This window comes from Chroicocephalus ridibundus, chromosome 1 (genome assembly GCF_963924245.1).
Source record: "Chroicocephalus ridibundus chromosome 1, bChrRid1.1, whole genome shotgun sequence".
Classification (NCBI taxonomy): domain Eukaryota; kingdom Metazoa; phylum Chordata; class Aves; order Charadriiformes; family Laridae; genus Chroicocephalus; species Chroicocephalus ridibundus.
Window position 1 is genome coordinate 102,335,309 of NC_086284.1, and position 12,033 is coordinate 102,347,341.

General features: G+C 37.6%; 1 protein-coding gene across 1 annotated transcript in view; it reads right to left on the reverse strand.

Moving 5' to 3' along the window:
• Nucleotides 1-12,033, reverse strand: part of MORC3 (MORC family CW-type zinc finger 3) — a 29,560-nt gene that overhangs the window by 13,362 nt on the left and 4,165 nt on the right. The window contains exons 2-9 of the mRNA XM_063345795.1: nt 11,369-11,441; nt 7,584-7,716; nt 6,273-6,487; nt 5,847-5,994; nt 3,463-3,610; nt 2,128-2,259; nt 1,761-1,880; nt 1,286-1,383 (exon numbers count right to left, since the gene is read on the reverse strand). Coding sequence (XP_063201865.1) covers nt 1,286-1,383; nt 1,761-1,880; nt 2,128-2,259; nt 3,463-3,610; nt 5,847-5,994; nt 6,273-6,487; nt 7,584-7,716; nt 11,369-11,441 — 1,067 coding nt within the window. The remainder of the gene's footprint in view (nt 1-1,285; nt 1,384-1,760; nt 1,881-2,127; nt 2,260-3,462; nt 3,611-5,846; nt 5,995-6,272; nt 6,488-7,583; nt 7,717-11,368; nt 11,442-12,033) is intronic.

The following is a 12,033-nucleotide window of genomic DNA, read 5'->3' on the forward strand; positions in this document are numbered from 1 at the left end:
GTGTTCCCCCAAAAACAGCTCCTGGGGTGGACCAGCATGACTGAGGGGCTCAGTACTGGCAGCTGGAGCAGGACTGTGGGTCACAGCCCGTGTGCCTGGTGCTGGCAGGGGGACAAGTGTCTGAATCTTCCCCCAGTCCTGGTGTGCATGGAGTGTTCGTGTGCATTTGCTAGCAAACTCCAAACTGGACTCATCTGTGAGCAGGAGGCCCCAGGTACAGCCAGGGGTATCAGGCAGGCAAAGGTTCCTGCTGGTATACCCAGGGGGACTTGCTGATATGGAGTGTCATTGTACAAGAATGCAGAAACCCTGGGTCCTCAGGCTGGGCTCCAGTGGCTGGGCGGGAAGGAGTCATGGGATAGAGCTGCTGGAGGAAGTGGCAGCTCCTAATACCCGTTAACACAAAGCAGCACAGAAAACAGAAAATAGCCTTGTCATCATGAAAGGAAAGAAAGTAACAGAGCAGAACAATTCTCAAGGTTTGTATTTAGGAAATTTTCCCTGGACAGTTCTTAACACCTCAGTCTGAAAACTGCTTAGATAAGGCATGCCCTCTAGCCTTTCCCCCCCCCCACATGCCTCCTTCCACAATGCCAGCACAACTGATTTGCAGCAGAGCAGTAAAAACAGACTAGGAAATTCACCTGGCTTAAAACCAGTTAAATCTCTGAAAATTTTAAGTCAGACTAGATCAATTTAACTATAGGAATTATCACACTAGGTACAGACTGATGGGACGGATGCAGATATGCGGAATAAAAACTGAAACAAAGCAGCGTTCCAAATCACTGCTGCCATCAGGACATCAGGTATTTTAAATGCTCTATCAGGTAGCAGAGGATTTGAGGCTATTCTCTTAAAAATAAATTGAAAAGGGCTCAAAAATATCCATCAAAGCTTTTCCAAAAAAGACCAAACAAAAATTGTAATGAAAAAAGTTAATAGTGTGGTATTCACGTATCACAATTTTAGTCATGTGCCACTTCTCAGCAAGTTATTCTGTGCTCATTTTACAATCAGTGAGGGGCATAATTGCAACCAACCACTTTAGGGCACTTGCTTTACAATGATGTGTAAGATACTCTAGACTTCAGGGACTGCACAATGCAGTACGACCAGTATAGATGTAAACATCCCCCCACTACTGTTCAGTATAGTCACGCAGTTTAGTGATGAACATAAGCTTTTGTTCTTACTACTTAGAAAAGAAGCAGCCTTTACCATCAGGTATTTCACAGTGAACAACACTATTCAATAGGACGTCTACATAAAAATATACATTTACCGGTATTCATTTGTGTAGTCAAAGTCTTGTTTGTTATGAGTTGGTTTTAGGAAGTTGCATTCAATAATCCCAACTACACCAACACCCATGTTGTTCGCCTGTAAGAAATGAAGGTCTATCAGGAGAAACAATACATATTCTGTGCTAATACTGCAAGAGTTCAGAGGTAATTATAAGCTATATATACACTGGGTAAAAACTATCTTCTGGCTTACGACTCCTCTCCAAAAAGAAACTCTAGACACAAACCCCCTTAATAAACAAATCCTCTGTTCCACCACTCTTTTTGTCCTGAAAGATATGCTCAGGCCTATACAATTTAATAAAGTTTAACTGCTGCACAAACTAAAAAAGGTTGTTTTATAAAAGATACATCAGTATCGCAGTTTCCATCTGTATTCTTTTTTAAAAATCAGTGTTTGAGTAAAAGCGATTTCTAAAGACGTTAGAATATTTTTGAGCTTTAGTTTCTTACCTTTAGCTGACAGCCGACTCTTTCATAAGCTTTGATGAGTCTGTTTTTATGGTACATCATTATTCCATAATGATCTTTGTTTCTGCAGTTAAATCCAAAAGTAATTCTTACTGTTTTAGCCTTTTACCAGATATTAAGGAAAAGTCTGGTTAATCTCATGTAATACAAAAATATAGTTACTCTGAGTAAACTGGGTCCTGGAACTTCCTTTTTTTATATTGAGATAATTCCTTCAGTATGTCTTTACAAAAAATAAAATAAATTACATGAGTAAAACTGTAACATACACAGCAGAACCAGAAAGCTTACATAAAAAGTCACATCATTAAATTCAGCGTGCAATGATGTAAATATTCGCAAAGGATACATTCAAAAATTTTGGCCTATATATATCGCGTTCAATGAAGGCAAGGCTTTTGGAAACCAGCTGTGTTTTCACTTTCTGTCCTCGCAGAATAATCTGCATTGTTGGCTTCAGATACAAAATACTGCAGTAAGCCTACAAAACATATAGTAGCTCCTGTTATTAAAACCCCCCAAAACCTCAAGATATGAATATTTTACAATACACGTTATGTTTAGGAAGACAAACTCAAGTTTTAATTGAATTTTATGAAATGTGTTCTTTTCCAACTTGAATCCAGAAACACAGGAAATGCAAGCGTGCCTAATGAGCATACTTATACCACAAATTAAAAGAATAGCAACAGAAGGACAGCTTTTATGAATAAGACAAGTTAATCAGGTGTCTGAAGATGCAGTTTTACCAATAAAAGAGCTCTCAAATACACATGTCTCTCTTTTCTTATCCCCTATTGAGAGCATAAAAATTCTACTACAAAATTTAAAATAACTAACAAAAGCAAGCGTGTTAACTTTGCTCCAGACAACTGCGTATTATCATAGCTTGATTAATAGCTATACAATCTTCTTTTAAACATGCAGATCTATGGATTTTAATTTGCATTTCACTTATTATAACTTCTAATAATTGAAGTGGATATAGGACTTCAGCGAGTCTTAGACTAATTGAAGGTTTTAGTTCAACTGAAATAATACTTCTGGATATTACCCACAAGAAGTGCTCAGAACACCTAGTAACTGCAGATACGCTTTCTTACAAAAAAAGAAGTCTTCAAAGCTTACAGATCAACAGGGGAGACAACGGACCTATGACTTCACCTACAGAAAAGCCTTGTTCCTGTCTGCATGCATGTATTCAAACAATGGTGCTGCTTCCCAATTCCTTACCTCTTTTTGAAACCTAGAAATGACACTTTGCCAACCAAAATCTATCTGTTTTAAAAGATCCATATGGCATAGCATCAATACCACATGCATGTATATTTGCACTACAATGGAATGTTTACTCTGCTGACAACCACACACACACCTATTTAATTACTAAAGCTACTGATTGCATTTCCTTCTTTCCATTTAACAGTAACAGTTATTTGCAAGACAACATAAAACCAGTAATTTTCTTCTAAATAAACAGCAAATGTTTACACAAGCTCACAAATACATTCTCCTTTCAATTTTCATAATTAATCTTGACAAATTGCCCTAACATTTAAATTCAGGCATTCGTCCTCCCCCAATAATCAACACTTTGTAGTATAGTACATTATATTAAAACAAAAGCATACACCCTCCAGCTTCCAAAAATAAACAAATAATTTTTAAAAAATGTTATACATACTCGCAGTGAGTAGTCACTTTCTGGAACAATCTGATCCAGTCTCTCTTGTTTTTTATATCCTCTTTTGCCCGTTTCATCTAAGTCTTCTGGAATTCTGATGTCGTATTTATCCTTGTCAAAGTCGAACTCTGTTTTGTCATTTTTATCCCTAAGAAAAATAAGATTAAAAAAACATACCAACTATGGGAATTAAAAAAGCCAACACAAGACAAGATATCATGGTGAACCCAGTGGGTATCAAAGATGCAAGAGAACGGGAATTCCTTCGGGCCATGATGGTTTTCCTCACGGATTTGCTAAAATTCACGTAAACAGAGTCCACCAGTTCCTTTCTGATATCCAAGGAATACAAGAGAAGTGATAGCAAGTGAGACATTAATGAACTCTAACTTAATTCTAAACAGGTCCCACTTCAAAAGTAAAGGCAGTCAGTATCCGCTTTAAACTCTACCAATTGACTTCCTAAGATTTTTAATGCTGCAAAAAGGACACTCACCACAGCTTTCCAACTCAGTAATTATCACCATTTCTTACTCACCAGATGTATACACTGTATTTAGTTGCAGATATATACACTGCAGTATACTGGCAGTACCTCTGCACAACACTGAGATATACCATAGTTGGCACAAATTGTCATAGAATACCAGGTTGGAAGGTACCTCCAGGATCACTTGGTTCAAACTTTCTTGGCAAAAGCACGGTCTAGACAACGTAGCCCAGCACCCTGTCTGGCTTAATCTTAAGTGTCCAGTTTTGGGGAATCCACTGCTTCCCTGGGGAGATTATTCCAATGGCTCATTGTGAAAAATCTTCCTCTTGTGTCCAATCAGAATCTCCCCAGGAGTAACTTTTACCCATTATCCCTCATCTTTTTCCAGAAACAGCCTTTTAATACTGAAACATGTTTTTTGGTTTTGGGCTTTTTTTCCTGGTTTGGGTTTTCTTTTGTTTGGTTGGGTTTTTTTTTGTTTTTGTTTTTGTTTTTTTTTTTTTTTTTTTTTAAGTAATTCATCTACAACATATTAGAAACAACACGAACTCCCCAAAAGTGTTCTTTCCCACACTTCCCATGAATACACTCCAAAATTCAGAACATGACAGTTATCCTGCCCAGTCAGCTGAGTTCAGTGTATTTTCTTTAGGAATGATGCACATTCCTAAAGACATTCGTACCTAAAAGGAAGGCTACCTGAGCAATGCAAATTAGTTTCTGAAGTGTAAAGTAGGTGAAGTTTTTCATATGGAGCAGGTGGCAAGGGGAAACGACCAGAATTAGTAATATATTTGTTACCTCCAGCTTTCTTGTATTAAAATCTCCTAAGCTAAAAGTGATTCAGGGCTCTAATACTCAAATGACATTAATGAAATTAAAAAACCCCAAACTTTTCACCTGCTACAACTGCCTAAGACATTTTCTGTCGTGTAACATTTAATCTACACTCATGCAGGTATGGTTTCCTGTCCCCCTCCTCCCCACCCTTTTTCTGATGGGCAACGATAAAGATAAACTGAAAAACGTGATTTCTTGCCAAATTCACAGGATTGAAACAGTTCAAAATTGCTTCCTATGGATACCTTGTTATTTCAGGTATTTAAAACTACAGTAAGCTAAACACTTAATAACATAGTACAAGATAACATCGTCCCAACCAATTAGTACCATCACAGTTAAAAGCCTGCTAAAGCTTTTCTGGACAGACCATCAGACAGGTTCCCTGTTAATAAGGAAGCAGCAAAGATGTGAAGGAAAAGAAAAGAAGATGGGAAGTGACGACACCCATCTGCAACTGCTACAGCAATAGCTGTTTAAAAAAAGGAGGCAAAAAGCAAGTCAAAGCTAGAAAAGGCTGGAAATCTATACTGCCATGAGCAATCCCACAGAAGCAAGAAGATAAATAAGATAAATACACACAACTGTGTTTATTTACTTGTATTTCTATTTATTTTATGATAAAGTTTAGAAAGGTGTAGATCCCTCTAGGAAGATGTTGCTGACTCCAAACTTTAAAAGCCAGTAAGACTTGCCTATATATACAAATATTTTTTGTTTGAATTTTTGCATTCATAATTTCATAGGTCTGAAATAACAGATTTATAATTTATCTACCAATTTTCCTTCTGGCAAAAGCAGCATTATCTTACCAAAAGAAAAGAAGTCCTTTACATTCTTCTTCCTTCCGCACTGTTACTTGAGATATTAGCAACAGTTCTCATGCAACATTACAGCCCTTCAATCATGCAAGTCTGAGTCTAGTTTCCCAGTTTCAGCTAACTGCCCACAGTCTTTTGGAATTACGCTACCAAAAAATCCTTGTATGTTTGCATACACTGAAAGATAACGTAACTTAAATGCGAGATAAAGAGACTGGACTTCATCTTACCTTCTAAGATTCCAAATGATAATTCTTGTTCCTTTTTTCCCTATTATAGCATCTAGCTCTGCCAGTAATTTCTCCTCAGTAGAAAATAAAGAATGTGTTAAGATGGCCTTCAGGCTGTTTTTGGATTCTGTTGGATCACTTATCTGTCGTAAGCATTATGTTAAGGAGAGCAACTTTGAATAAAGTAGGCTTTCAGGAGGTGAGGAAACTTCTGCAACAGTATCCCGTACTCACTTCACACATTCTAATGCTGTATCTCAGAGCTCCTACAAATTTAAAGGCTTTAACAAATTACAGTGTTCCTTGCATCTTACAATTTATTTTGGGTACCCATAAGACTAGACAAGGAGGTTTCCTTTACTGATATTATCATCCAAATTTTCCACGTACCCACAATTTTTCTTTCAGAAATTGTTGAAAGGATATGTTGGTTGTTGAATGTCACTATAGGAACCATGACATGTTCTGCTTTTGTGACTTCAAGGAAAGTCTGGGATAACAGGCCCACACTCATGGTTTCTCCATTCTTGGTGAAGACTATTGCATCTTTTCCCAGACGCATGGACCCTGATTTAAACCCATTTCCATACAGTCCCACTGGAACACGGCCATTCATCGCTGATTTCTCACTGAAGCCAAAACTGAAATACAGAAAAACATTAGAAGAGTGTAAAAAGCCCTATAAAACTTGAAAACCCAAAAGATGCATGCAAGACTTACCAAATTAAATACAATGAATTAATCCCTTGTTTTAGAGATCAGGGAATACTATACAATTAAACAATGTACAGTTAAGCAATCCTGAAAGTTACCCATAAAACAATGCTAAAACCACAGAATTCAAGAATTCAGGGAAATTTAATTTTTAAGTACAGAAGAGAACTGTCATCTGCCTGGAATTATGCTATAAGCATTCTTATGGGGTTCTAATAGTTACCATGTGGCTTCACAATAAATACTAAGAAAAGCCTCTAAAGCTTCCCCCCACACCTTGATTGAAAATATGCGATCTACACATTTTCCATTCCTAACTACACATTGCACTTAAAGTAAAACAGGTAACTGTATATGGAACATGGAATGCAGCAAGCAAGCTAGTAATTATGGTATCTAACAAAAAAAGAAAAGTAACAGTTTGAATTCAAGCTTGCTCAAGTTTAAACACAGAGATTTGTCTGCAGGCAGAGCAATCTTTCATACTTCAAGAACAATTGAACAGCAACCTCTTTGCTGACTGTAGAAACAAAAGTTGCAGAAAGATCAGTTCAAAGCCTACAGAACATTTAAAGATAAATGGACAAACCACATCAATATAATTATCATTCCCCTAAGTTTTCCCACAATACCTTCTATTTTCAATACTCTAACGGGTATGAAATTAATCTCCCTTTTTTCTTGCTTCCTAACTTAAACTAATGCAATCTTGAATAATAATAATAAAAAATATTAAATTCTCCTTAGCTCCACTAAAGAGCACTGCAAGGAAAGTTAAATGGGAATGCTGACAGAAAGGATAAAAGGAAATTATGAGATAAAAATATGCTGGCAAAGTTGTGTGAAAGTTTTACTAGCATCTGTCTATTGTAGAATTTCACTTGGATAATCCCTTACCTTCAGAAATCTTAAATTTACAAAAAAATTAGTTGATTACATATGAGAACGAGGAATAAGTTGAGCAATAACATAACTAGAATCTGGAATCTTTACAAGAAAAAAAAAAGAAAAGAGGTTATCCACCTTAGCATTTTGTGCAGCTTCTCTGAGTTCATACCATTTCCATTATCAGTGAATGTCAAGCATATATTGTCGTTTATCACTGTTTTGTCTATCCATATCTGTTTAGCGCTCACATCTGGATCATAAGCATTATCTGAAGAGAAAGAAAGTAAATAAGGTTGGGACACTAAAAAGCAAAAATTAAACTGTTTAAGAATGAACATATTTTGAAGTATTTAATTCCAGTGAAGATGTCAGATAGTAACTCTTTCAAAGTTACTTAAATCCACCTGTAACATGCAACAGAGCCTTATCTAACAGGAATACATATATAACCAATCTGCCAAATGTTAGTCTTGCAACACTGCCAAACAGCTGTATGGAACGGCCCTCCCTAACTTTATTATGGTGCTACACGTACACATATGTTTAGCTGGTGAATATGGCAGCTTAATGTAGTTCCCTGATCATGGGCCTATGACCCTGCAGAGTCACATTGCTAACTAATGTACCTCTAACATTGTGGCCGTTTTTCAGGTATGCAGTTACATGTGTAATATAGTTGCAGAAATTTTGTGCTGGCAGAGACAAACTTCTCAGCTAAGTCACTGAAGAGTAGTCATCTTTTGCACAGAAGCAAGAAGCCATAGTTTTTCATAAAGTAAAAGTTACACTAAAACTTAAGTCTCCTAAAACTCTATCTTCTTTACAGATGACAACACTGAATCAAAACATTATGACAAAATGGCTGCATCAAAACCTGGCAAATCTTGCTGAAAACAAACACACAATTTCCCAGCTATTACAGATGACAGTAATAGAGGCAAAAATTCAAGTGGAGATGGGTGGCTGAAATGTGAGAACAGAAAACGAAACTAAGACAAGTTTCTACTTTCGTTTCCTGTCTCCCAAGCAGATGTTGCAATATTTACTTTCTCCCAGCCACACAAACATCTCTTCTGACTGGCTCTCAGGAGGCCAGGTTATTGTCCGCAATGCGGACAAGGGCGCATCACTTATATACATGGCTGCGACATCTTACTTGCTGCAGACTTTTTAATTGGGAAATCAGATTTGAAATACTATCACAACTTCAGATGATCAAATTTGAGACACTAAGAAAACCAAGCAAGAAAACCCTGAAGCCCAACTCTCAACATCCCAGGTAGTTCTGTGAATCTAGAATTTTGACTCCACAGATGCAGGAGATTTGGGTGAAAAAATATTGCTGCTCTGCTATCACATCACTTCCATATTAACAGAGCTGAGTGTCACAAATATGCGTTTTTGCTAGGGGAAGTTGTTCAAGTCCATGAGGGTACGACTTTCACAGAAGGAAGTACAAAATGCTTTAGACTAAACTTTCTATTTACAGGATTTGAAACAGCTTGCAGCATTGCCACCACAAGTAAAACAGAAACCATGGCTCCACAAACATTTCTTGGCAGTAAAAGCCAGTTAGAATCTCATCTGCCCTAACACCACTTTCTCCCTGTCCTCAGCACTATGCTACTCATGGAATTTGCAAGGTGGGGAAAGCACAGGGAGGAGGAGAGGTGGGATGTGATAGCACAGCAGGAGGCAGTGCCCCTGCCTCACTGCCTGTTTTGCAGGTTCAGCTAAGAGCCATAAACAAACATCTCAAGCCAACATTGCAGCCTATAAAAGGAATCACAGCTTGGCAGCTTGCTTTCTATAAGCATAAAGTACAAACTGCATCCACAGTGAAAAAGTTCATAAAAATATATTTCAGCATCAACAAAAGAGGACTTTTCAAGTATAATTTAAAGTTTGCAAGTATTTTTCTAATACCGACTGTCTCTAGATGTCCTAGTTACCCTCTTCCAAGTATCACCATTAGTTCACCTAAATTTAATCTGAATGAGAACTAATGAGAGAAGCCAGCAATACAATCAGCAAAAAGCTGACAGGAAGGACCAGAGCTTAAACAGCAAATTTTAGCACACAGACCTTTTTAGTTAAGTTTGCATAAACTAAAATTCAGGCGTCCATAATGTAACCCTATTTATATTATTTGATATTTGGTATGTGGTATCACCTGAAATAGCATGCAAGAAACAGATTGCAAAACTTACTTAAATCAACGTGACTGACCAGAAGCCTTTACAACCAATACGTTGCTACGATGCTTTTGAAGCTTTGTTAAAGCAACACATATGACAAACCAGGAAGAAGACAAGTTTGCATGCCTTGCACAGCACATCTACCATCATTCCAGCCAGGTATGGCATGGGGTGATAAAACAGTTGAAATGATTTAATATTTTGTTACCCCCAGAACAGCCAGCCTTTCCTGCAGCCATGTGCTTCTGGTTCCCTCCTTTGTGACAGCTATGGACTTACCTAGCTGAACAATTCCTACTTCCTTTTGTTAGGTCAGTTTTCTGGATTAGTAGCAGCAAAACTCATGCACAGGAAGCAAAGGAATGTATGACCAGAAGAGTTGCTCCCTTTGGCAGCAAACTGCTAGATAAGCTTGGCAAGTCTTTCCAAACCACACCTTTATTTTGAGGAACCATTTAAAGGCACTCTGCTAATCGTTTACTAACTCAGGTAACAAAGCAACCCTGAAGATATACAGTTAACAGTTATTCAAAAAAAAAAAAAAAAAAAATCAAAGGCAAGACGATCAAAAGGAGCTAGTAAGTTAACCAGATGCACAAGCTCTAGCTAACAGCAGATGACAGAAACAATAACAAAGAGCAGAACACTTAGGACATCAACGAATAACCCTGAAGATGTTCAGCCAGAAACTTTGTAACACAAAAGAAAAAAAACTAGGATGTTTGAGGGGTATTGTGACAACGCACAAAAATTACTAGTGGATGGATGCTTTGAAGAAGCATCAAAGAAAATGGAAAAGTTAAAGTGGATGGAAGAACAGTATAATGGGAGGCGGACAAATAACACGGGCTGATTGCATGCAAGTGGGCTGCTGGTCAGTATGTTTGTATGACTGGACCCTGTGCTACCCTTTTATACATTATTACTAAACGCTATTTCTAATAATTTCCTGCTCTCTATTCTCAATGTGTGCCTCTATCCATTTGTTCTGACAGCAAACTTCAAGTCGGACAAGCCAACAATTTGGAAGAAACAAGCAACCATTGAGATCCAATGTCTGAGCCAGAGACTGGTAAAAAGCCCAGGATGCAGGTACTGGAAGGACTCCTAGGTCTTGGCAAACACCCAGAAACATGGTTAAGCATGAGTGATAAGTGAAAGTACACGTATGCACCACTAATGAACTTTAAACCTGGTTAGCCAGGAAACAGGAATAGGAGAAGTCAATTTGTGCTGTTCATGTTTTGAGCATTGCTTTGTGTTTATGTGGGTTCTTGCAAATTACTGTCCTCCTGTCTGTGCTAATCTGTCTGTGGCCAGCTGTGCCTGTATAGGACACAAGTGTGCATGCACATCTCTGTAATGTGCACTCAGGCTGACTACTCTCTGGGTCTAGGAACAGCAAAAAGCAGCAGGCTTGCATTTGGTGGACTAGAAGAGAAGGAATTCACTTGGTTCCACAGTCTTCTGTATTTGGCAATCCTTAATAAATTCAGTAAGCAGAAACCAACAACCTGCAAGGCCCCTGCAACTGCTGTCAGGTAGTACATACACCATTAAGAAAGAAAAAAAAGTTAACTCAACTGTACCAAAAAGAGATGTTGTAAGATTCTGAATGGTAAAAACAGGATCAACTCCTCCTCCCACCTGAAGGAAAAATGTTTTACAACAAGAAAAAAAGTATTACAATCAAGTACTCAGGCAAACTATTGATCCACATACCTATGAGTTCTGCAATTGCACTGAAAGGCCAGGTGTGACTGGTAGAGTTGGTATGCAAGAACTTTGGACAAAGCTGAAACAAACAACAATGGCATTAGTTTGTGCTCTTATACCAAGCCATAAACCAGTATATTGAATAAAGTAACATTAAATGAAGCTGTTTTGTACAGCACTACCAAAAGTCTGTAATTTAATTTACTTTTAGATATTGGCATAATAACACCTTTTAAAGGGAACGTTAAACATTAATACAGCTATTAAAGACAAAAGAGCAATATAGAATTCAGCACTGTATCACACTATATTCTGAGCATGGGTTATATTGTCGTTTATGAAACTCTCTTCATCTTTACAAAAACATAAGGAACTATTGCTATATACTGATGCTAGAGGTTACAGAAAACGTCAAAGCCTTAGTCCAAAGGAAGTAACAGAAGCACATGCTCTCAAATATTAAAAGTGTACATCTTAAATTTAATCCGAAAAGTGAGCAGCACGTATTATACTCAGTGGATCTCAGTCCAATGTCATTGCTCCTTTTGCCCACATTGATCAAAATCACTGTTCTGATTCTCTCAACCAGTTGTTTGGGCTTTTAGCATTTTGATCTTATACATGCTGTCCTCCCTCATGATAAGATGTAACCAAAGGAATATAGCCACTCT